This window comes from Rhizoctonia solani, chromosome 7 (assembly GCF_016906535.1).
Source record: "Rhizoctonia solani chromosome 7, complete sequence".
Classification (NCBI taxonomy): Eukaryota; Fungi; Basidiomycota; class Agaricomycetes; order Cantharellales; family Ceratobasidiaceae; genus Rhizoctonia; species Rhizoctonia solani.
Genome location: NC_057376.1, coordinates 3,906 through 29,117, shown reverse-complemented (window position 1 = coordinate 29,117; position 25,212 = coordinate 3,906). Strand labels below are relative to the sequence as shown.

The 25,212-nt window shown below is 47.3% G+C and overlaps 5 protein-coding genes across 5 annotated transcripts; 3 read left to right on the top strand and 2 right to left on the bottom strand.

The window, feature by feature from the left end:
* Positions 1 to 1,817: 1,817 nt before the first annotated feature.
* On the top strand, positions 1,818 to 4,240 carry RhiXN_06180 (CCR4-Not complex component, Not1; the record flags this gene model as incomplete). Its single annotated transcript, XM_043325996.1, has 5 exons — positions 1,818 to 2,243; positions 2,291 to 3,190; positions 3,243 to 3,397; positions 3,451 to 4,107; positions 4,162 to 4,240. 5 exons carry the CDS (start codon positions 1,818 to 1,820, stop codon positions 4,238 to 4,240), a joined length of 2,217 nt encoding a protein of 738 aa, XP_043181428.1.
* Positions 4,241 to 12,047: 7,807 nt separating this feature from the next.
* RhiXN_06179 (peptide transporter PTR2) lies at positions 12,048 to 14,505 on the top strand (the record flags this gene model as incomplete). Its single annotated transcript, XM_043325995.1, has 12 exons — positions 12,048 to 12,349; positions 12,402 to 12,570; positions 12,626 to 12,928; positions 12,977 to 13,057; positions 13,120 to 13,383; positions 13,443 to 13,504; positions 13,552 to 13,565; positions 13,619 to 13,748; positions 13,799 to 14,020; positions 14,077 to 14,233; positions 14,288 to 14,311; positions 14,359 to 14,505. 12 exons carry the CDS (start codon positions 12,048 to 12,050, stop codon positions 14,503 to 14,505), a joined length of 1,875 nt encoding a protein of 624 aa, XP_043181427.1.
* An 835-nt stretch (positions 14,506 to 15,340) lies between these two features.
* On the bottom strand, positions 15,341 to 18,288 carry RhiXN_06178 (pyrolysin; the record flags this gene model as incomplete). The annotated part of the gene is made up of 5 exons (XM_043325994.1): positions 15,341 to 16,149; positions 16,200 to 17,125; positions 17,177 to 17,559; positions 17,611 to 18,126; positions 18,187 to 18,288. 5 exons carry the CDS (start codon positions 18,286 to 18,288, stop codon positions 15,341 to 15,343), a joined length of 2,736 nt encoding a protein of 911 aa, XP_043181426.1.
* A 2,132-nt stretch (positions 18,289 to 20,420) lies between these two features.
* Positions 20,421 to 21,512, bottom strand: RhiXN_06177 (uncharacterized protein; the record flags this gene model as incomplete). The annotated part of the gene is made up of 2 exons (XM_043325993.1): positions 20,421 to 20,815; positions 20,870 to 21,512. 2 exons carry the CDS (start codon positions 21,510 to 21,512, stop codon positions 20,421 to 20,423), a joined length of 1,038 nt encoding a protein of 345 aa, XP_043181425.1.
* Positions 21,513 to 22,748: 1,236 nt separating this feature from the next.
* On the top strand, positions 22,749 to 24,557 carry RhiXN_06176 (transcription-associated protein 1; the record flags this gene model as incomplete). Its single annotated transcript, XM_043325992.1, has 1 exon — positions 22,749 to 24,557. One exon carries the CDS (start codon positions 22,749 to 22,751, stop codon positions 24,555 to 24,557), a length of 1,809 nt encoding a protein of 602 aa, XP_043181424.1.
* Between the last annotated feature and the right edge of the window lie 655 nt (positions 24,558 to 25,212).

The following is a 25,212-nucleotide window of genomic DNA, read 5'->3' as shown; positions in this document are numbered from 1 at the left end:
TGGTATCGTCTGGGAATATACATAGCTCACCCGATGACTATCAAAGCCTTGCCATAGGTGACAAGGCGTGGCGAGCACCGATCATCATCATCGATTCCGCGATTGAATATTTGATCGTAGCCACTCTAGTACACGCAATATTCTCGTCATGGACCAGCGAACCGCGGTGCCCGAGCCAGACGCCGATGATATTACTTCTGAAGGCTGGTAGAAAATACTGGGCAAAACTACGTGATTCCGGTACGACGAATAGAAAAGTTTCATCTTTTGATAGGTACCTCGCATCAGTGCTGAGCCTGGTGATTGAGATGGAAATATTCGTGTGGATGAACCTTCAGAGAGGTAAGTTGGTACGTTGAGTAATAGGAATTCTTAGATGAATCGGACACTGCTAACACCCAAAGTTCATAATAATAACACCTTTCCTCACATAGCCTTTGGCCGTGAAATAGCCTGGGCAGGCCCGACTCGCATATGGTGAAGAGATTTAGGGATCGAGCCGCAAGAACATCTCAATAGCTATAACTGCAGTGAAGAAACGACAAGAATTTATGGTCCAAGTTACCGGGCTCTAACGAAACTAATAAACAGGTACCAACCTGAAGCTGCACGAAGCTTGTCCTTGAGTCGAGTCTTCCATTGGTCCGGCATCGTCTGTTCTCAACTCGTTCTTGTTTATTCTTCAAATGCGTAGTGTGAGTTTCCGGGTACAGATACTGGGCAAGATCCGAATATGACATGGGTTTTCTTCAATCGGGGGACTTGCCATGGTACACTATGCGTAGCGCCAACGGGAAAAAGGTCATTCTTGACCACCGAACCGCTCGTGAGGTTAAAACTGACGTTACTATGAGGCTTCCAAAGCTCAGGGCTATCATACGTGCCCATAAACCAGAAAGACCAGTGTCGACTGCGCACCGGGGCCAAACCCCGATGTGGAATAGTAGTAACCTTGAGCATTAGTTGCGCAGCTTTACCAAATAATAATGAGACGAGTCAGAGCTGAACTATGAAAGGTCCTAAAAAGAGTGCGCGATTGGATTGACTTCGATATGAAGGTTTCATTTTGTAATACTGACCAAACGTTGGATACAAAGAGATTCCCGAAAAGGAGAGTAGGCCTCATGTACGATGGCGCAATCTGCACGAGCACGAGAAGTGTGGTTCTGCCCAAGGGGAGTGAAAAAAGATACGTGCACAAGCAAGAAACAAACTCATGGAATGAAACACGCTGGTGATCAACGTACCCATCTGAAAACCTAATATCGATATGACCGACAATACCCAAATAGAGGCAAGTGGTGGCTCAAGCCAAAGAGCGTCCTATAGAAAATAGATACCGATGCAATGGGCTGGTCTACGAAAGACTTTGAGTTTAATTGGTTGTTTGTGATTAATATATTAGTGAGGCTATTTGTTGAAGTCGGCTTGAGTTGTTTCGCCTTTACGAAAGAAGGCTGGATATTTGCGAGTGTCGAAGACCGTGTGCACTAGGATCAGATTTTTGGCTGGTTCCGGAAATACATCCAAGCTGATTCGCTAAGGTCGTGATATTGTTGGGATAAAATGGTATAATGGATACACTCGGATGGACACCAGCATAGAGTGAGTAGATGGCAAGTAGAAAGGATTCAGCTAATGAATAGCCGCCGGGCGCGTATGACTAAGCAGAGCTAACTCCAATGGTCGTCAGCCTCGATTGGCCCCGACTTGGCATCGTCTACGCTAAGTCAACGATTGATTGTGAGCGCTCGTTGTATCGACAACTTGTGTATATATTGTCCGAGGGTGGCGGTGGATGCTAGGCTGAATCAATAATGTATTATTCTGGCACTACAGCGTCTCCTTCACGTTCCCACTCTCTCTCTAACGACCCAGCTCCTCCATGGTCTCGAGGTCCCCATCCGGTGCTTGCTCCCGGTAGCGCACAGCACGCCCAAGCCGTGCCTCAAGGACCTCAGTCACCTGGTTACCTTGTTCAGTACGCCAATGGACACCACGCGCAACACCCCCTGCCTCACCAGCATCCCCACCAGCCTCCTCACCAGCACCAAATTCAGCATCACCAACACCCCCACCAACACCCCCATAGCCAGCATCAGCACCAGAACTCTCTCTCTGGCTACCACTCCCCCGGCAGCGTCCACGCCCAATCCACGGGAAGATCCACTACCCCTGGTGCCCCCAATGGTCCTCCAGTCATTATCCCTCCCCATTGGCAGCAGCAGCTCCATCGTGCAGAGGTGAGTTATACAAACACGTGTGTTCTGCCCTTACTGACACGCATTAGCTCTGTAGACAAGCCTCGGCCCCCCACCACAGAGCCCGCGCCGCGGCCCTCGCTTCCCGCACATCGGCCAAGTCTGCCATTCCTATCACCGCTCCTGTCAACGTAGCTGCCCCCAAGCCTGTGCAGGCCGATGCTACCAATGGCACTCATCAGCGAGCAGGCAGTGTTTCGGAACGAACCGATACAAGCGAAGACAGGGCTTCTTCGGCTGCCAACGGTCACCCCTCTGCCAATACTGCACCAGTCGTCAATCCTCCCCGGCCGTCGGCTGAGCGTAAACCCGCCAGCACGTGGACCACACTCGATATGGGTGGTATGCGCCTCAAGAATATCTCCCAGTCTCTATTCACGCTCGACTACCTCACCACACTTTACATCAACCACAATCAACTCACCTCCATCCCGCCGGAAATCTCGCGTCTCCGTCATCTCATCCTCCTTGATATTTCCTCCAACCAGCTTGTGTCTCTTCCTCCCGAACTCGGTATGTTGTCCTCGTTGCGTGAGCTTCACGCATTCGACAACAGGCTCGAGAACATACCGCCCGAGTTTGGGACGCTCCATCAGCTCGAGATGCTTGGCCTTGAAGGAAACCCACTCCAGCCATCACTCCGTATAATCTTGCAAAAGGATGGCACCCCGGCCCTCATTTCCTACTTGCGCGATTCGTGTCCAGTTCCCGCTCCTCCGCCCGAACGGCAATGGCGCGTTCTCCTTCCCGACGACCCCGAGCCCGGAACCGAGACATTTAGCGTCATTTCTTACAATATCCTCTGCGAAAAGTACGCTACGTCAACGATGTATGGATACACTCCATCCTGGGCACTGAATTGGTCCTACCGAAAAGAGTTGATCCTGGCCGAGATCCAAAATTATGGCGCAGATTTCATCTGTTTGCAGGTGCGTCCAAATGAGGTCATTGATGTTTACGTTTCATTGACCAACTATCTAGGAAGTAGACGTTGCTCAGTATGAGGACTACTTCTTCAAGAAACTCGGTGAAGCTGGCTATTCAGGTGTCTTTTCGCCCAAGTCTCGTGTGCGAACCATGAGCGAGACCGAAAGAAGACGCGTCGACGGCTGCGCTATTTTCTTCCTCTCGGAAAAGTGTGTGACCTCCCTCGTATATATTGCTATATGTTAACCCAATGCTCTCCCAGGTACACCCTAATCGAACACCACCTCATTGAGTTTGCCCAAGCGGCACATACCCGCCCTGCGCTGCGCTCAACGGAAGACTGGTTCAATCGCGTCCAAAACAAGGATCATATCGCAGTCGCCGCAACCCTTGTCTCGCGCGCGACTGGAACTCGCCTCATTATTGCCAATGCCCACCTCTTCTGGGACCCCGAATTCCGAGACGTCAAACTAGTTCAGTCTGCGATTCTCATGGACAGCTTGAAAGTCATTGCCGACGATTTTGCGGATATGGAGGTTGCGGGCGGACAGAAGAACAGATATTCCAAGGGCACCCAAATCCCGCTCATTGTGTGTGGAGACTTTAACTCTGCGCCTGAAGATAGTGGAGTGTCCGAGTTCTTGTCCAAGGGACACGTGTCTGGTTCGCACCCCGATTTCATGGGCCACCAATACGGGCCTTATACGAGCGAAGGCCCGCGTCATCCGTTTGAACTGCGCAGTGCATATGCCGGAATAGGAGAACTCCCAATGACGAACTATGTGCCCAGTTTCCAGGGCGCGATTGATTACATCTGGTACGGAACTGAGAACGTGGATGTTGCTGCCGTGCTCGGAGAGGTGGACAAGAACTATCTTAGCAAGGTTGTAGGGTTCCCGAATGCTCATTTCCCTTCAGAGTAAGTTGTCCTTGTATTCTTGATACCTAGCTCGACTGACGAGCTCCCTTATAGCCACGTTCTCATCTCGGCTGAATTCCGTATCCTCCCAACGAAAGAGGCCAAACCCTCCAAGTCGACTCGTAAACGGTAATCTTTATCTCCCTGCTAGTCATTGCACATACACTATGCCTTTTCGTCTTCTTTCAATATGTCTTGCTATGCGTACCCAGTCCCTTCCCTCTTGTAGCATGGTGTATAAACCTCCCTGTGTGGTCTAGCTATTTGTTGTTGCAGGTCGGTTTATGAATTAAGTTTTTTGTGTTGATGTGTTTTCGATTGAGTGGTTATGTGCGATAGCCTATTGCTCTCGTTCGATAGTTGGGTGAGTTATACATTCAAGTTGTCTTTTGGTCGGGGGTTTTCAACTCTTTGGACTTGGGGAGGTTCCCACTTAGAATGTACACATAAATTGGTATATGATATCCCTGTTTAACGATTATCTTAGTGGTCATGTTGTGGGAGCTGATGCCGCGCTGAGAATACACATCGAACTTGTTACCAAGTCCCAATCTCATTACAGAGTCAACTGGTCCACCCGACTAACTCGCCACAAACATTATCGTCACTTGTCAAAATTACCTACCTCAGCAATTTCACCGTTACCAGCGGTCCATTTGACGGCCCACGCCGCGCAGCTCAGACTTCTCATATTCCGCCCTAATTCATAAAGTCAACACTGGCAGCAACCTCCGCGTAAAATAACAAATGTCCCATGCAATCATATGTTCCAAATAAATACAGCAAACAGCAAATTTAACGATCTTCGCAAGATAATTTAATAAGATGTACGACCCCCAAGCTCAAGGTTTCATACATATCTGGCTAGGCTGCCGTGGGGTAAACTTGAGTAAGGGTGTCGTTTCCAGAGCCTCCGATATTATGAATCCAACCAGTAACTTTGCTACCTGCCTTGATCAGAGGGTGTGATTCGATAAGCGCAGTATCGTCAAGCACCGACTCGGTATATCTCTGGGTTTGTTCAGTATCTTAGTCTGCTCTTCTTAGTACCCCAGGTGAAACGCTCCTACCGTAGTGCGGATTGGTAAAAACTCCATGTCATTGACCATAATTGTGTGAGGTTTATCGTCAGATTTGTAGAACCTTTTACGCATACTTCCCTCGGATTCGTTGGCTATAGATTTATGAGCGTAGGTTGAGGGTTATGTATGCGCTGCTAGTAAAACACGTATCCATTCCGCAATCAGTGTGATGAACGACATGAACTTCTTTGGTGCCAAGAAATTCCTAGCTCACTATGATTAACCTAAGTACTTCTTTTCTGGAGACAAGGGGCATTTCAAAATTTGAGAAAGATATAGTCATAGTACGACCTGCACTTGCGCTCTGCTACCAGCGTTGCGGACGATCTAAGAATTGGTGGATGTAAGACTAAGCTCCTTGAGAACGAAATTCATGCTAACAAAGCTCAATCAAAAAGAATTTCGAAGTTTTGAAGAGAGAATCAGTACTTGATGTGGGGCTATAGATCCGGAAATTTGTCAATACTGGAGGAGTTTAAATCAATGTACTTTACTTACATCCATACAGGCAACTATTTAAAGAATTCAAAATATCGTCAATAATCTTGTTTATTAATTACACCAATAGCTTTAGTACTAACCAACAGCCTGGACGAGATGGATTAATTTCTCCTATATCTCTGGCAGACACATGCATAGTGCGGTTCACTTTGGTTCCATCCGCACGAGCTACGAGAGAGTGCAAATGATCATGTCCCCCAGCGAGATTTTGGGGCCGCAGAGACGACGAGAGCGCCAACGATGGTGAAACAAGGAGACGAACATTGAATACCATTCTCAATGGAGAAAGTAGTCGAGTTGGCTATATTGATGTATATCTGAAATCTAATACAGAGTGTGAGTCAAATGAAGGAGAGACGAGAGCAGAAAGGCTCAGATTGATAAGGTTGGGCTGGTATGCTCCAGCCAGTTCGCTCTTATACCCCTTGCGATAGAAATATGATTAAATTGATGATACGGGAATTGAAATGTGAGTCTTAAACTTTATCCGAATGATCTCGTCCTATGGGGTAAAAGTAGCCCAGTGGAATTATCGAACAGTGCTTTTGGTGATGCCAAGACACCAATTAAAGACGGGGGAGTAAGTGTTATGGCATAGTTATTAAATGATCAGCGAATTTGAGTAGCTCAGTTGCGACTATATTTAGTTCTTGGCTGTCAAATCTAATTTGACGTCTGGGAATAAATCTCTGTTCGCATCCTTAGCTTCTTCGACCCTCGAGCTGAATCCACTCCCTGTAGAAATAAATGTATAATATATATATGTATTGATATTATAACAATTGTAGATACACTATAAAAGAGAGTGATAGTAATTAGTATAAGAGAAGATGAAGATACTGGGCTCGAACAAGTCCCCTTTTATACCCTCACTATTTCCGTCGAGTCATTCTATGAGGACTGCGCATATATCGTATGACTTGATTTCTTACGACTTAGTACCTCGATTACAGTCAACAGATATACTAGAAGTCTCTAGTAAGTACATGATATTTCTATACTCCCTGTACTACCTCAATACGTACCATGATAACATTTAACTATTGTAAAGCTTATGTTCCTATCTGTTTAGTTACTTATTTATTGGAGGAACCAGCGTGGGGAAATCTATTTCTAGTTACAGGTCAGTCTTAGCCGGAGTTTGAACCAGGTTGCAGCTCAGTTTCTGTAGGCGTTGGTGTATAACCGCCCCGCCGCTCGCAACCACTCTTGGCTGCTACCAGGGCCCGGGGAAGGTAACACCGTAAAAAGAAACCTTTCACATCGATTTTTGAACCATGCCTCGTACCAGCAGATGCGCAGGCTATGCACCTGTACATGTGGTGATGGTAACGGCTGGGGAGAGGGTCATTCACTGGACTTTAACGATACCAGAATTAACCTTATAATTAGCTCTTTATCTAGCTGTAGTGCCTTTCTTCTCCTGTTTACTAAAAGTATGTTTCTTTTTACCTTAGGTTTTTTGTCATAATCATGATTGATCATGAATATTTGCATCGAGCACGGTGCACAAGGTAATAAATTCGTCGTCAAAAATAAGCGCAACAGGATGAGGACCCAGTCATGCACACCCGTTCGTGACATGAAGGCCCAACACTGTGCTACTCAACCGCTGTCTGTTCTTATAACGGGTAACTAGTTCCGCGCAGATTTGGATCAAATTCAGGAGCTGAGTGATCCACTCAGATTGGCTCGCCACTATATAGTATCCTTGCTTCTCTCCCGGGATTCCCGCATATATGCATGGTTCCAGTTAATCATTGGAAATCACTTCACTTCAAGCAATACAGTCGTGTCCCTCAGCTTGCAATAACGCCGGAAACACCGGTCGCTTATTAGCTGACTAACCCCGCCACCCGCTTCGCAATCGTGCTCACTAAGCTACACCGCCACAGTCGCCACGGCATAGCCACTTAGTCATTTATACTAGAAATTTCGGCCAATTATTGTACATAACTACTCTGCCTAGTTTTAATGAATAAATAATTCTTTTGAAAGCCTCTAATATCCCCCCACACCTCATGCCGAAGTCTAACTTGCCTCGAAACAAGGCCGCCCGGGTTCGTCCTGATGTTTATAGAGTGGTTGACGCCCTTAGTCGAGATCCTCTAACAGAGGAACCCCTCAGTGATGAGCAACTCCTTCAGACAGCGCGTGTACAGGCTTAAACCATTTAATTTAATTTAATTATCATGCATATATGTACATTTGTCCTATGCCTCATTGTTTGTTCGGTTAGTCTTCTGTAATAAAAGCCTGGAAACTTCTCACGTTGTACATGTTTTGCGGAAGCGGCTCGGCAGGGCCTAATTTGGAATAACAAATTCCCCATCAGCGTGCAAGCTGAGGGACAGGACTGTATTTGGCGTAGACTTGGGAGTAGTGTCGGGATCATGCGATAACTTAAGCGTTTCAATGCGATTGAGAATTATGAAACACCCAACGTTCAATTGTTTGTCATCCAATAGCCGATCAAATGTTGGCAATGTTGGCACAATGTATTCTCGGCACTTACCCTAGTGCTTGCTTTCTTTCGCCTTGTCATTGGTATGCCAGCCTGGTATTTTTGAGCCGCCCGCTGAGAATGTATCAGAGCATAAAATTAAAACAGTTATAAAAATACCTCTAGGGAACCAGTAATCGAAGCTGATGCGTTGATAAACTTGTGATTCCCGGGTGGGTGCAGGGGCTTGGAAACATTCGGTCCGACGCAATCGAGCCTGCTAGTCTCTGTGGTAGTCGGCTGAGCGGTGCATATTTTGAGTTAGTTAACTGCTTACGATAGTAATTCAAATGCACGCTACGTGTGAGATCACACGCGTGCAATAAAGGTCAAAATTAGTGCGCTGTAAATCCATTGAAACATTCGTACACACAATTTATCAGCTCAATACCGAGTAATATAGTGTTAGAAGTGCTTAATTATTTTAGCTTATTTATTAGGTGGCGTGGAATAGCTAAGCAGGGATGGTTGCGGGGGAGAGGGGACAGGAGGGAGCACCCGAAAGTGTCGCCATTTATACCTTTACTCAAATTCCGACAGCAGTCACGGAGTTGGATGGTTCCACTTACTCTGTTGCCACCGAAATCAGACAATCTTTCACAAAATCTAGCCCCGAAGCGAAAATCCGACCCCCCCCCCCCTCGGCGAGAGTCCGGCCCCAGAAGACGACGAGGATCCGAACCCCACCGAGGGTCGGACGTTTCACGTCTGCACCCCGGCCGAGCATATCTCCTTACGGAGGGTGCAGATTCTTGAGCATCCAACTCCTAGGGCTGGATTGTCAGTAGCTTTTGGGTACACGGTGATATGTATCTTCGAGACTTCCGCGGCCTACTCAAACAATCGACCAGAATCATACTAGAAACGACCTACGTAGTTGTCCGGGTCAAAAGCTCTCCGGATATTTACATAGACCGTTTTTAGTACGTTTCATCAGAAATTATGTTTCCTGCGGAAACCCAGTATACTTATATCGTACGTATACGGTGGCAAACAAAGCCGACATATACTGGAGGGAAGCCCCCAAAATTAGTGCTTCATCATTATTCGCAATAAAAGTATCCGTTTTGGGGTATTGATGCATTGAAGTGTTTCCACAGAAACCACTGGGGTTCGCGAGCGCTTGGGAATACGCTTGGTTGTCCGTACGCTCACCCAACCCGAGCTCTACAAAGTCTTAGGCAGCAGCTGGCGTCTATGTTACTCTGGGAAATCACAACAACGTTTGTATATATCCGAGTTAATCAAATTGCGTGATGACTAAACTCCCTATCACTGCAGGGTGGGCGTTTGTAGGTCGATCCGCAGATACACGTATACAGAGAATTTCTGCGTCAGGTGAACCAAACTCGCGGTTTGTGTTAGTCAGCGTGTGTATGTATGGTGTATGCCTGTTGCGTTCACGCTCAAGCCAGTACTCCCTGTCTGCATGCTGCATACCACAGAATAACGCCCACCCAACATATGGAAAGCGCATACAAGGTGAATGTCAGCATAGATACAGCATAGGACTTGGGGTTTACCTGGCAGAAGCCTGGTAAATTCCCGCATGCACCTGGGCTCTGAGGCCATGATCAGACCAGTTCAAGCGGTTAACAATATCAATTGCAACCCAGTACTTGTACATTGGGCCATAACCATACCAATCTTGGTTTAATATATGTATATATTAATATCTTTTACATTTTAGCACTTCAAACCCACAAAGCGCGGGTAGCTATAGATATTCAATTGCTTTAATCCAAGGATGCCAGCAACTAAGGGTAGCATGGTGAGCATGTTGGACCAACTGTCTGTCTTCTCATCAAACTCAATAATAAGAAACACTTCAAAAATAGAGCAGTATATGGCGTGACTTTGATCTCACGGCCTTTTTTTTATGTAGACTCACAAAGACAAACGCATACACAATTGTCCGCACAACATGTGATCCTCAAGTTCATATTCCAATGGCCGGATACAAACTGAATATATAAGCCCTTGTACGGCCAAGTTCTCTCCTTGTCTCTCCCCCCACCTGCAATTACCAGAACTGACTAGATTGAGAGTTGCATGCATTATCCAATTGCAAGTGAAACATCCAAGGTTCATATTCACCATTGCTTTTTGCTCTTCATTTATCCAAGTTGATATATTATATTGGTCTATTAGGTAGCTTTGAGACGCTTTGCTTACCCAGGTGTGAGTCATGGGTGAGTTTTTGGTATTTCAGGACATGCATGCACTCTATTGTTTTTTAGTATGTTTGGCAGACATTGATATCCAAAATACGGTGCCAGTAAGTTATACATTTGGATATTTAATTGTTATCTGTGTATATACCATACCCATTGCAAGTGATTAATTGATTTTATTAACTGTCACTACCTGCATCCTCTATTGCTCAGCAACCGCGTGAGAAGCAAATCAAAAGTTTTCAATACGAAAAAAAAATACGTATTGATATTTCTATCTGGTCCACGGTTGATCAACAGCTGCTACATATGCGTATACCCTCTGGCTGCATATAGCCATATGAGGATACCGTTCACGCGTTTTGGCGCCATGAATACATGCACAGACAAAAGAAGACCCACGCGTAGACCGGACAAATGCCTCAATCACAACAGACTATCTTCCCCCAGGATACGTTGCGTAAGCGAGTGTCGACGTTCATCTCTAAGTCTGCTTACGTGGAATAAACCACATGATATAAACAGTATCTCCGCCCGGCATTCATGCCGCATTCACAGGTGCCGAGTTCGTGTGTGCACCAGTTTGCGTGACATAAACCGGATGCAAACCAACGGAAACGGCCTTGTTTACCAGTAACCTCCCTGCAGTGTATGTTGCTCCGCGAGCTGTGGGCAGTCTACGGGGGCCCCAAAAACCCTGGAGCGCTCTGGAGTGCTCCGCCTTTGGGAACCTCCTCGTTAGGATCCAACGGATCCGGGTTGCTCGGCGAACACTTCCGAGCACTTCCGAGCATCATACCAAACGCTCCGGAGTGCTCGCCGACAATAGCGAGTCCCGGAGCGCTCTCGAGATTTTCGGGGCCCCGTAGAGCGCTCGCGAACCATACAGTAACGGTTTTTATAGGGGTCCGAAGACTTGGACCTAACGTCATCCGCGTGATGACCCGACTCAACTACTCGCACTTCCCGGACTGCCTACCGTATGCCTGTATTTATTAGACTTCGTTACTTGATAATTACTCTAGCGCGTATTTGGTTTTAGATGTTGTGGTTTATGTCATCTCGTAATTTACGCAGGCATCTCGCCGCTATCTCTCTGGCTACAAATTCTTTTCCGGCGTATGAACCAAACTTGACTGGTTCATCGAGGCAGAGCACAATTTACCACATGCCTTTATCAGTTGCAACTGTTAACTGATAAAGAATCTTACGAATTCTGGGAGAAATCAAATTGCGTCTCGCTCGTCCTTTCTAGTCTAGATCTGTGCAGAAGGAACTATCTTTGACTTGGCTCTTTTTCGTTGCTACTACTTTCAACTCACCCCACCAACTCTGTACGTCACAAAGGCGTGTATCGTAAGCAGCTGGATGAAGAACGCGAAACGCTTGGCAAACTTCTCATGATCCATCTTTAGCGATTTTGCTTGGCTCATCTGACGGTACATGTGGATCTCTCGGCAACACTTCCTATCTGAAGGGATCCGGCATAGGTCCCATAGTTTTCTCATCACCTGAGAATACATCTTCACCAGAGGCACCAAATCTATGTGCTTTACTCCCCCACCTGTAGCACATTATATATAGCGCGTGTTATTCGTCCGTGGTTCATGACCCCCCTGCTGTTACGATCATGGCTGGCAAGTGCATATTTCAGTATTATCAATGGTCTTGGGTTACTTAATGACTAAAATACCATCAGCACTTCGAGAAACAGAGGGTGACATCACAGGTGCCAAAATGGACCGGCGACAGTTGAACGTGTCGCCCAACGAGAAAGAGAAATCCCTTGATTCACCTGTTATGCAAACTGTAGAAGAGCACATCGACTTCGATGAGGATATTGTTCTACCCACTGAAGAGGAAAAACGTACTCTTCGTCGAGTGGCAGGGCACATTCCTATGTCAGCATGGCTTGTAGTCGTAGTGGAATTTGCCGAGAGGTTTTCGTATTACGGCACTACAGGGCCATTCGTGAATTACATGTAAGTCTATGCAGCTCGAAACAAATCAGGAATATAATAGCTTAATTTACAGTCAACGCCCACTTCCGGAAGGGGGTAATGGAGCCGGTGCTCCACCAAAAGGAACCGAAATCCGCCCCGGGGCCTTAGGAAAAGGACAGCAAGCTTCGACGGGTTTGACTACTTTTTTTTCCTTCCTCTCCTACTTGACACCCATTCTTGGGGCTATTCTTTCCGACGCCGTGAGTCTTTGTTTACACTGAAATTTTAGGATAGCTAATGTCAAACTTATCCCAGTACTGGGGCAAGTTAAAAACTCTCTTCATTTTCGCTATCGTTGGAGGGGTCGGGCACGTAATTCTCGTTGGTACTGCTGCCCCTGCGCTCCTCCAAAACAACCCCACAGGGTCATACGTGGGTCTGATTATAAGTTTGATCATCATGGGCTTTGCGACGGGTGCCATAAAGTCGAACGTATCACCCCTGGTCGCGGAGCAGATTCCTAACTCGCGTGAACATATCAGAGTTATGAAAAATGGCGAGCGTGTGATCGTCGATCCAAACTTGACCATCCAACGAGTATTTATGTACTTTTATTTGGTGCGTATTTGTCGCTCACGATAGGATAAACATTGATAATCAAAATAGATGATTAATATTGGTTCGCTGGGCTCTATCGCCACCACAGAAACGGAGCTTCATAGCGGATTCTGGTTGGCCTACCTCATTGTATGGGAATTTCAATCATTGATCAATTGTACTAGTCACTCAGCCTGACATTCTGTCTGCAGCCTACTATCGTCTACGTGCTTGTTCCTATTGTCCTATGGGTTGGGAGACACAAGTATGTCCAATACCCACCTCGCGGATCTATCCACATCGAGGCTTTTCGAGTCATTCGCCGGGTTTATAAGGGGGTATGGAGCCTCAACCCCTCCGAGACCTTCCGTAGGATGCGTGATCCATCCAAATGGGACAGAGCCAGACCAGGTCATGCTGCTCAGGCCCATGGTAACTCTAACGTAACCGGTGAATTTACTCCTACATGGGATGATGTAAGTGCGATGAATAAAACTAGCTCATCTCGGTTTTCCCGGCTTATCTTAAGGGTTAGACATTCGTTGACGAGATGCGACGAACAATGCATGCTGTTAAGATATTCGTATTTTATCCACTGTAAGTGTTTCTATCTTATCCCATGCTTTGGCTAATCGACTCGGAAGATTCTGGGTTCCATGTATGCGTGTTTTTCAGCCCCCCCCCCTTGAATTAGAGCTGAACTACGCTTAGATAACCAAATGACAAACAACATTGTGTCTCAGGCAGGGGTCATGACCACGCACGGTGTGCCCAATGATCTATTGCAGAATATCAATGCCATTGCGATTATTATTCTTATTCCACTAATGGACCGAATTGTGTAAGACTTTTACGTATTATCCTTTCAGATGAATTCTAAAAGCCTCACAGGTACCCGGGTCTCCGGCGCATCGGTTGTATAGTAAGGCCTATTCAACGCATCACCTTAGGGTTTATGTTTGCTGCGATGGCGATGGTTTATGCTTCGGCTCTTCAGAATGGAATTTACAAAACAAATCCTTGTGGTCGGTTCGTCACCGATTGCGAGACACGCAGCTCTTTGAACGTCTGGATTCAAACTCCAGCTTATGTGCTGATCTCTTGTTCAGAAATGTGAGTACCTTGTGCATGTTACTAATTATAAGCTCTGCCTGATTAGCATGACTCAGCTTCGCCAGCATCACTGGCCTGGAGTATGCCTACAACAAGGCGCCTCTGCGAATGAAAAGCATTGTAATGGCTGCCTTCTTGCTGACTCAGGGTGTCGGCAATGCATTGTCTTGGGCATTGCTTCCAGTCAGCACAGATCCTTATTTGGTCTGGAACGTGAGTGCCTCAATGATGTTAATCCCCGTTATATTCTCATGGCCTTTGGGCTAGTACGCCGGAAGTGGGATCGCAGCTGTGAGTTGATCAAGCCTAATGGTAATAAAATCTCATTCCCTTTTTAGTTTATTGCTGGTGTGGCTTTCTGGATATGTTTCCGCCACATGGATGCAACCGAGGAAGAACAAAACGAGATCGGGCGTCAGGTTCCTGGGGGTGGTCGAATAACGAAAGGCGGCGATATCGAGAAACCATCCAACCCCCAAACTTAGTACTGGAATTATCTTTGTATATTAGTAGCGCAGGCTCTGGAAAATTACGGTCTGCATTGGTTGACCTTTGCGTTAAAACACATAATATAGGCTACAAGCTTTGAATAAATCCATTGCTTCGGGCTATGGGATATTGAGTATATATACGAGACCTGTGGGCTTTTGGAGTCCCCGCCCTTACAGCCTCTCGTACATCCCTCTTATGGTACTTGTATATAACATAACTACACCTTTTCTGCTGAGCAACTGCACCCCGCAGACTGGTTGCAGGCGTTTTGCGACTTTAGAGTGTATGATATTAATATTGTACCGCCACGAGCGTACATAGTTGATATTTTGTGCTCACGGCTCCGAGTTCAATTAGAATGCAGGGCCTTTGAGTAATTGATTTCGAATTCACATGCCAATTTACTATAATTAATATATGTTTGCACCTGTGAGTAAGCCCACGGGCACCGGTGCTAGTACTAAATACTGATTATTTGACAATAGAGATGTAGTCGCTAAAGTAGCGAGTGACGACGATGACTCACTAGAGTGTGTATTGTTATTGCAGCACAGTTAGGATCCTGTTACACTTCTAAGTGTAGCGACTGTTACTCTGTTCAAAGTCATCAATTGAGCCAAGTGCTGATTCATGTCCCTGTCTGTGGGCAAATATGCAAACTCAAGAAGCTAAATTAGCCTGTCCTTCTCGCGTGAGATATATCTTCTCATGCGAAACATTCTCATCAAGAAACCGTGTAAAAAGCAAATTTAAAGATTGTATTCAGAGTGTAATACCGTGTCCACAAATTTCCTTAAGCAATAATATTAATGTGCATTCCTCTGTGCTTCAAGCGCGCTTGACCACAACTGTAGAGCTGGTCCAAACCTCGTAGTCCTCCTCTTTCTTCGGGTTGCCGGTAATCTTCAGCGCACGAACCAAGATCTTGTAGCTGCCGTCGGGAATAGTAGTGCCGTTAGCAAACGCAGTGACTTGGAGACTGGTGTAACCATTGGCGTCGGCAGTGGCAGCGGCGCTATTACGAGGAAGGTAATCTTCCTGGAAGAGAACTCCAAGCGTCTTGACGGCAGCAAAGGTTCCGCCCGAGGTCTGACCCTTGTTAGGGAAGAGCCAGTCCCGGATGGAGCGCTTGGATAAGGTGGAGTAAGGGCCAGCTGGAGCCTCGGAACGTTCGCCCAATCCGACTTCGATTTCTGAGCGGCGCTGGTTGGTGGTGACGTTGGTCTTGGAATCGATTAGGTCGACACGTAGGAGAGGTGTTCCTTGGACCAGACGGTAGATGACCAAAGGCGTGTCGTTGCCCTTCATGGTGTACGTCGCGGAACCGGTGGGTGGAACTGGTTCGCCCTGGCTGTCGGTTAAAACTGGAATTTTGACACCAAAGTAAGCATCAGTGTTGTCGAGGACCTTGGCATCCTTGAGCTTGGCGGCGACGCCAATGTAGGTCGACTGAAGGGTTGTGTTATCAGATCCAGTAGCCTTAATGTAGCCAGAATAAACAGGGAAGTTGGTTGCATCGAGACCGGTGGGAGGCTTGATCGAAACAACGACAGGAAGCGACCAGCCAGCAGGGACAGTGACCTTGTTGGGGACGATAGCAACAGATGCGGCGCTGTTGACAAGGGATACAGGTCCAACTAACACGAGATCTTTAGCAACCAGTTTGGAGCAGAAAAATACGACTTACGATTAGCCTCAATCCCATTAATAGTGTTGGCAGTGCCAGCAGGGACGTGGGTCAGAGTGTACGTGACTGACTTCTTGCCGCCGTTCTTGACCAAGAGTGTGTGGACTCCCTTAAAGTAGGCTGTGTCGTTTAACAAAAGCTCCGAGGGGGTCAAGCTGCCAGTGTTCTTGATTGCGTCATAGACATTGAGAAGGCCAGCACCTTGGTGGGAGGCGGTCTCGACCAAAGAGGTGTTTGCAATGGTCTGCTTGACGGGGATAGCGGTGTTCTGGAAGATCGCACGGGCGGCTTTGGCAGTGGCAGCAGTCTTGCCCTTGATTTGCAAGAGGAGAGCAGCAGAACCGGCGGCAAAGGGAGTGGCCATAGAAGTACCTGAGGCGATTTCCCAAGAGCCAAGGGCGATGGGGTAGGTCGAGAGGATAGCACCTCCAGGAGCTGAGAAGGCAGGCTTAAGATACATGTCATGAGATGGACCGTAAGTGCTGAATGAGGACATGAGACCACCGCTAGGATTCGAAGCGGTGTATGGAGAGTTGGGGAACGCGATAGTGTACTTCTTGGGAATAGCCTCCTTGAGCAGGAAAAGGCCATCCGCCTGGGTGATGAGAGCTCCTGGATATTCGCCAGTAGAAATTGCACCTAGGGATTGGTCTCTGTTGTCGTAGATCAAAAAGTATTTGCCGCCCTTTGCAGCTGCGTTGGTCAACTTCTGAATAAAGGTGCAAGTACCACGGCGAATCAAGACAACATAGTTGGAGAGGTCGGGGGTACTGGCAGGGAGAGGATTGCAAGCATCGTCGACAATGGCAGGGTCCTGAGACGTAGCGTAGATTGGGAGACCGTCTGGGATGGCAAGCTTTTCGAGCGATTGGTAAGGGATAGTGCGTCCATTGGAGACGGTTGCATTTTGGAGGTTGACGGCAGTGCTAACGAAGGTAATTAGGGAGAGGACACGAGGAAGAAATGTATCGACTTACTTGTCGACAGAACCGATTGAAATAACACTGAGACCGGTGGCGGGGCCAGATGCGTACCAAGAGCCGTACTGGCCATCGTTGCCAGCGGCAATAGTAACAATTCTGCCCTTGTCAGCGATTCGGCTAGCAACAACGCCAGAAACGGCCTCGGTCCATCCATCGGGGCCACCGAGAGACAGCGTAATGATATCGTTGCCGTCTTTATAGGCCCGAAGCAGCGAATCGATTAGAATATCATCGGGGACGGAGCCATCGCAGCCAAAGACGCGGTAAGCATTGATCTCGGACTCGTAAGCGACACCGGATATGTTCCAAATGTTGTTGGGGTTGGCACCGATGATACCGGCGACGTGAGTGCCATGTCCGTTGCAATTATCGTGGGGCTGTAAATAATTGTTAATGCATTAGTTTTCGATGAGTCGGTTCCAACTTACATCATTGTCAGGAGCGGGTGGAGGAGTTCCGGGACGACCAGTGTAGTCATCGCCAACAAAGTCGTATCCACCAATAATTTTGTTACCGGGTCCAAACTTTCCACCAAGAGCGGGGTGGTTGTAGTCGACACCACTATCGATAATACCGATTTTGATGCCCTTGCCATAGTAGCCCTCATTGTGGAGCTTGTCAACTCCGGTCATAACATGGGTTGAAAAGACATCCTTTGGCGCTGTTGCGTCTGTGGTGTCCTTCATGACCTGCTGAAAAACAGGCTTGGGAGGAGCATGCAGATAAACCGGGGTGATCGACTGCACACCGCTGGCCTCGGCAAGTTTGAGGAGATCGGCATCGCTTCCGACCTTGACAGCAGCACCGGTGAGGAGTTCATCGCTGTACTCCTTAGTTACCTCCCATTTGGCATCGCGGCGTTTGAGGTCATGGTAGAGCTCTTCGTGAGGGGACGCAAAGCCACGTTTGAGATGGTTGCCGGAGGCAATCTCAACGATGTAGGTCTACATAGATCACGTGATCGTCAGTGATCCATCACCGTCAAAAAGCCAGGGTCCACCTACATTAGGAACAATAGGGGCAGTCGATTTATGCTTGACCGACTTGATGTCGACGGCAGCAGAGACGAGCTGAGCTGCCGCAGCACAGGCAACGATAAACCTCATAGCAAAAACGAGAGAAAGACCGACTACACACAACATTCAGCATTTCGAACTGACGGTTTAAAAGGTTAACCACACGTGACGAGCCGCGTGCTTCGTTTCTGCCCCCACATGCTACCATCGCTTCCTTCGTCCTATCTCGCACACTTCTACCGTCCCCGACCGCGTGCGCATCGCTTGATTCATGCGCTTCCAACTTGGCACTCAATCACGACGTATTAATCCATGCCCCCCAGCCGCGAAATCCACCGCCACGCGCCCTCATTCATTTACAACTGCCGATCTATCCAGGGACAACCTTCCCACACACGCGGCTTGAACTCACTGAATTACGCCTCTAAAAAAGTTTTTTACGCAATTCTTTCCTATTGTGACGAAATCATTCATTCTCATATTCGTCGCAGATGTTCCGACATCCGTCTAGGCAGGAGTATCTTTGCCCCACTTGACTTCCGGAACTCGAACGACGCCACGTCTTCGATTGTTACTGAATGTGCCTGGGGGCATGAACATTAACTTCTGCATCTAGCCTTCCTAAGCTCCCTGTACAGTGCCCCGGTCCGGCGAATACATGTCGATACCCGAGCATTTTCTCCCCCGATCGCAAAGCACACTATGCACGCGCGCTCTGTTCCTTGCATCAATTGATATCCAACATACCACATGCTCATGAGTCACATACCTTCCCGGTCGGGCGTGCCACATAGCTGACCGGTGGAATGCCTTCCCGAAGTTGAATTACGTTGGATTTGCATCAAGCCTTTCACGCCCAACTGTTCTCAGCGTCTCGGAGTCGGTCCGTCTTCTTCAGTTACGTTCCCTTCTCTTCCACCCCGGATAGAGCAGGCCAGAATTGGTTGGATCCCTCGCAAACCGATCTTCGAGAAACCCTGGACTGAGGTCGGTTAGGAATATCCAAAGTATTGAGATTTTCAACACATCTAGTGCTACCTCTTGTGATTGTTTTCAATGCTCCGGAATAACCGGTGCGATTGTTGTTGGAGATTCATATTGGTTGAACTGTAAGTCCTGGTCATACGAGCTTAACCATGTAATCTATAGCCAGTTTTCGTTTCAGATTTCCCCATGCCTAGGTACCCGTACGCGTAGTGCTCAACGCAAGAAATATGCCAATTACATACCTTCGATTGAGTATCGGATTGTAAAGTTCTTTCCATGAGACAGCCCACTCGGTGTTCACAGTGATCCTCCAAGACCCCGTTATTTGGCGGTATTTTGGGAGAAGGTAATGAATCCGGCTATCTGAGCTTCAATCGGTTGGCGCAAACGTTAACATAATCCCATTTCACGCCACCGGCACCCAACCTGATAAACTAAAGCGCGCAAATTCTCCTTGCTCAAGGTTAGTAAAATACAAAGCAGGGCTGTCTATAGATCTATCTAATTGCCTTCTTGAGACGAAAGAGCCGCGGCTCATCTGGTGGGCTATCTCAAGGCCTGAAACATTCGCGAGATTTTCTGCTGGTTCACAAAAGGTGCAGAAAATGTCTCGGCCGGACTCAAATTCGAGCTCCTAAACTTGTTGACGACTCAAAGCAAGATACGAGACGGACCCGCTGATACGTATTAGGGGAAGTTCAGATGTCTACCAAAGCCGATTAGATGACGAGTTCCTGGTGGATTCATTTGTGTAGAACCAGGCAACGAATCTAGCTGAACTGGTAACGATGACTACTAGTACTGCACTCTGCAGTTGCATATTCGTCCTGAGAGGGCGTATTGGTCAAGCATCTCGACTTTTGCATGCACTTTGGGCTCTGTTTTATTCCACAGAAATTTAACGTTAGTAACATTTCCATCGACGCCCAAAAATGATATTCATGTATTTCACCAAGAGGTGCCCTGTCAGGGTGAAAGAGACATGAAGTCCGTACTTACATAAGCGCGTAACTAGCCTCATCTTTTGTTGTCATCTTGGTTATCGGTTCTTGAGCAAACACTCTGTTACCTGGAAACTATAGCCAGCCAAGCCAGATTCAACTAAATAAACTTAATTTTGGGCAGAGATATCGAAACAAAATTGGACCGATAGCGAATGACAGCATATACACCATTTCAAAATGAAAGGGAGCCAACAGAAATGCTACTAATTTCCAGTGCAATAAGAACGCCTCCTACGAGTCAATATCCATGGCATCATCGTCTTGAACAAGAGGTGAGGCCTCCATTGGTATACTACTCTCCGGAACGATATTTTCGATGTCGGTTACCTCTGGCTCACCCTCATGAGGTTCAGTAATCCACGGAGCGGGTTTGTACAAAATGACAGCTTGCGTTGAATTCTCTTCTCTTGGGATCGAAGGGACGCTTGTTGTGGAGGAGATATGTAATAATAGTTTGGGGTTGATAACGAATTCGGGTGTGTCCTCTCGAGTTTCGGTCTGGGACCTGGACCGGGAACTAGATGATTTTTGAGATGCTGCGGTGAGCGAGAACGCGGAACGGCGTCTACGCGGAGAACGAGTAACCGATTCGTCCTCAGAAGAGTCAAGATCCAGGACCACAACGCCTACTCGGGCGCATGAGTATGACGTGTAAGTAGCCAGGGACACAAAACACTCACGATCTTTTTCAGGTTCGTACCAGCTCCTCTTCCCTCTTTTGTTAAGTCCATGCTCATCGTCTTCAACCTTTCGTTTTCTCTTTTCAGGTCCATTTTCAGGTTCGTAAACGGTATAGCCGGGCACACCCTCTTCCCCTCGCACAAATACACCACCTCCTATTCGGGACCCATTCATCTGCTGGCCCTCCACATCCTCCTTCATCTCGTATTCCTCGTCACTAGTATTCACTTCGGACACTTCTCCTTGAAGCGGCAACGAAGCAACACTACTCCTAGACCCTATGTGAGGTGACGCAAATTCATAGATGCTCGAGATATAGGGCTCTGCTTCTCCGTCCAAAGGTACGTCATGGGTCTGGTTAGAGTGAGCTCGAGGGTGAGAATAAGGTGGACTCAAAGCCTCCGGATCGGTGTTAATCGTAATAGGTTCTTCTGACAATGGGTTCCTGGCTCTTAGAGTCAGCTCGGCCAGGTCGCCTTCGAGCTGGCGAAGACGTTTGGTGGGTCTAGATTCAAGTGTGGGCTCAGAGAGGGGGCGATATGTGCTAGGCCATTCGGATTCACTATCAAATTCTCGGTTATCGTGTTTGCGTTTAGGAATAGCCGGAGGAAACCAAGCGTGTCGAATCGAATGAGCATTCATTATGAGGGAGTGGGAGTTTCAGGCACCTGCGATGGGCATAAATAATCTATGACACTGTGGGAATAACAATACAAGTGACGATGGCACGCTGGGGTTACAAAAGAGAGTTCTTGGCTGAACCAGGCTGATCTCGCATGTTCGAATTGGAAACAAAGCATGTAGGAAGCGCTGAGCCAGACCTAACCGCTTGGCGCTTCCCGCTGCCGTGTATGTAAGCTGGGCGCCCACTGGCCAGGGGGAAGCCCGTTCCGCGTAGCCAACTCGGGTTTGGCTGGGCTGTGTGAATCACTGGGTATGCTTTTTGCGTAGGCCTGGTGCTGTGAGATCTATACACTAGAAAGACTTGCCTTAGAAAGCCAGTCGGAAGAGGAAGATCCCAGCCTTCGGTCTGAATGTGGCTCCAACGTCGACTTGTTATCGAACAGGACGAGAAACAACTTGGATTGAGTGGGAATGTTGCTCGATGCTGAAGTCGGATTGATATATAAGTTCTATTTGTTACATCTCGTCTGGTTTCGTATCATTGATGGGACGTTGCAGCTTTCACTAGACCAAGCTATTACTCCAAATGCACATTCTAGTTATAATACGCTTACGGTTTGAGACGTTGTAAACAACCAGTGACCACCTGTTTGGGGAGCTGTTTATGCGATTAGACAGGGTCAATTTCATACGAGCATATATGGCGGTTCCTGGCCTAGCCGCCTGCGTTAACGTGTCCAACAGCGATGCAATTCCTATCACAATCGAGGAACCCAACTAAATTTGAAGGAAACAAACGAAGACTGAGTTTCAATTCTTAGCTCTAGCCAGGGGAGGACATATAGTAATCTCTGAATACCCGTTCAGCACATATCTGCTGAATGCTTCTTAACCTGAGGCGGTGGACCAGATCCAGGTGTACCGTAGATGATGGTGGTATGTTGACATATGTATCAGATACTGCGACTCAAAGTTGTTAGTAAGCTTAAGTACTGAAGTTGACCGGAAATAGGGGTGGATCCCATTCGACGGGTACAATATGGCGATGCTCTGTCTTAGTCACATCTAATCAAAGCTGCCAAGCTGAGTAACACGCCTCGTTTCAGGTTATTCCAGAAGGGTTTAAGCGTATATATACAGCGAGTGCCATTGGGGGCCTGAGCCCTATACCTACCAAAGCCCAAGCTCATAGGTGAGTGAGTTTCCAGTTTATGACGTGTCCATATTGAGGCAGAAATACGTTAACAGGCAAACATGAAAGCGACTAATCTGCCCATACAAGACCGGAATCCAGATGAGAGGGAATCGTTATACCAGTCACTGGCCATGGACATGCGGAAAGAGGACGAAGCTTTTTCAGGACAGCAAGAGCGATATTCCGCTAGAACTTCTAGTGGCGATCACAGAGTGCCCAACAATCGCGTCGTTTGGCTACGAGTTCTGTGGCCATTGTTGTTCCATGGAGTTCTGACCGTCACTATCGCCATTTTTATGCTGGTTTACGTAAATGATAGAAACTTTAACATCTCGGAGCGAAAACCAACAGTCCAACTGCACGAGGGCAGTCTGGTACCTTGGGAGTTTTACGCCCCGCTACAATCTGACATAACAACACTCCTCTCGATTTCTATTGCTATCCTTCGTTTGGTCGCTGCTGGATGGCTTGGCCCGTTATGCTGGCGCTGCGCATTCATTCTTATGGAGAAATATGGCCTTAGGCCCCAACAACTTCGCAGGCTGATCTCTTACAATACTGTCACAATACCTCGCGCACGAGCAACCGAAGGAACAAGACTAACTCGGTGGCTCATATGGGTCATGCTTGCCATCACGATTCCTGTACAACTTTCGGCTCCTGTCCTCACAGGTTCCATCACATGGTTACCGGCACACCACACTCCTCAGCGTTTGTCTAACTTAACAATTGCTATACCGACGTTAAATACGGGTCGATTTACCACGAGCCGATGGTTCAGCAGGCCCGAGAACACTAATAGATTACTTCGCCTTGCTGCCGGTCTCACTTCTCTAACCTGGGGGCGTGATACAAGTACCAATACCATAAGGCGTTATATACCAGGACTCCAACTGGAGGTTAACAGTACCATCACGAATACTACACTGCCGTACTTCTCGGTGAAATCTATCGAGTGGGTCAATAACCCCAATGCCACATTGAGCACAGAACAGCTCTCAGCGGACCCCGCGCAGCCATGTCGTAGACTTGGCATAGAAAGAAAAGAGTGTGAGGTGAGGTCGCCCGCCGGATTCCTTATACCAGATCCTGTTGTGCCATATGATCCTAGCTCCAACCTGACCGACCCAAAGCCCCTGGTGATTTCGGAAAGACGTTTAATGAAGAAACGGATAGGGAGTGTTAACAAAGGAGCCGATGGCTCCCCTCGGTGCACCTACTCAAATGGTACTGAAGTTAGCATTGATAACTTCAGAGTCGATCGACCCTTTTTTTACGGCTACACGATCTGCTACGCCTATGCATGGATCGATTATGTTGCCGGTGCCAGTACCTGTTACGATTGCCTGGTTTCGTCACATCGAATTGTTCAAAATAATTCAGTTCTCCATGTGAAGGAAGATTTCGCCACGACAACTGCTTTGCGTCTTGCCCCAGTCGTTACAGGGTTGATTGAAGAACAGGAGATAATCGACGTAATACCTACTTGGCACAGCTTAGATGAGCAGGTTATTGGGATGCTTACCCGTGCCTACGTCGTATCTTGGGTGGCTCTAACAGATAGGCTAGCTTGGGACAACTTATATAACACCACATACTCCGTCTCAGCCCCCGCTTCTCAGGCTACAGTGAACGTCTCACGCGTCTGCATCTGGCTCGTTTTGCAGTCCCTTGTTACCCTGTCTGGTGTGTTATTCATATATGTCCAATCACGGACGCGCACCCTCATCATAACCGATATGACATTGGCCGTCTTTTATCTAGACACCAGTGCCATATACGGACGAAATGATCATGGCGAGGAGGAAACTCTTCCTCCACGACGGGTTCGGTTGGAGGGAGATTGCCTGAGACTCAAGATTGAGTGAGGTCAATCTTGCCCGAGATTGACCGAATTCTAATAGTTTCCATCTGTTTTACTTATGCTTTTTATGTTCCTCCTTGGCCATATATCAATATTAATGATGTGCAGCGCAAGAAAAATGTAATTATGACGCAATTCTTGCCCATTTATTTCACTCAGGCCTACAACTTCACAGAGAAAAGCAATTCAACTAAATTTAGATGCAGACCACAAAAGGAAGAAGCTAGCCCCGGCCAAAGGTTGGGGCATCACCTTGGCTAAACATAACCAACCACAACAGTACTGCCTAATTCCAAACCTAAAGTACTTACTTTATAAGTGCTTAAGGTTTTGTTTGATGGTTCAAACTCTTCAGTGGATCACTCTCTTATATACCCCTGCCAAGGCAGTGCGGCGGGGAAAATATTGTGTGAACGGGCAGAGTAGCTTGCCCAGCAATTGAACCTTGTTGGAGATTGCATCCTTACCATTGGTTGATATTCACGGCTTATCTAGGGTTGTTATAGTATGAAAAATTCCTTGAATTTTGGAGAATAATGAGATTCCTGCTTTTGTCTGTGATTCAAATTGCGTGAGACTTTGTCATTATGGTCTCCTATGCCATGCACACCTACTGTCAAAATTTGGGGCAATTCTATTGAGGTCAAAAATAATCGATT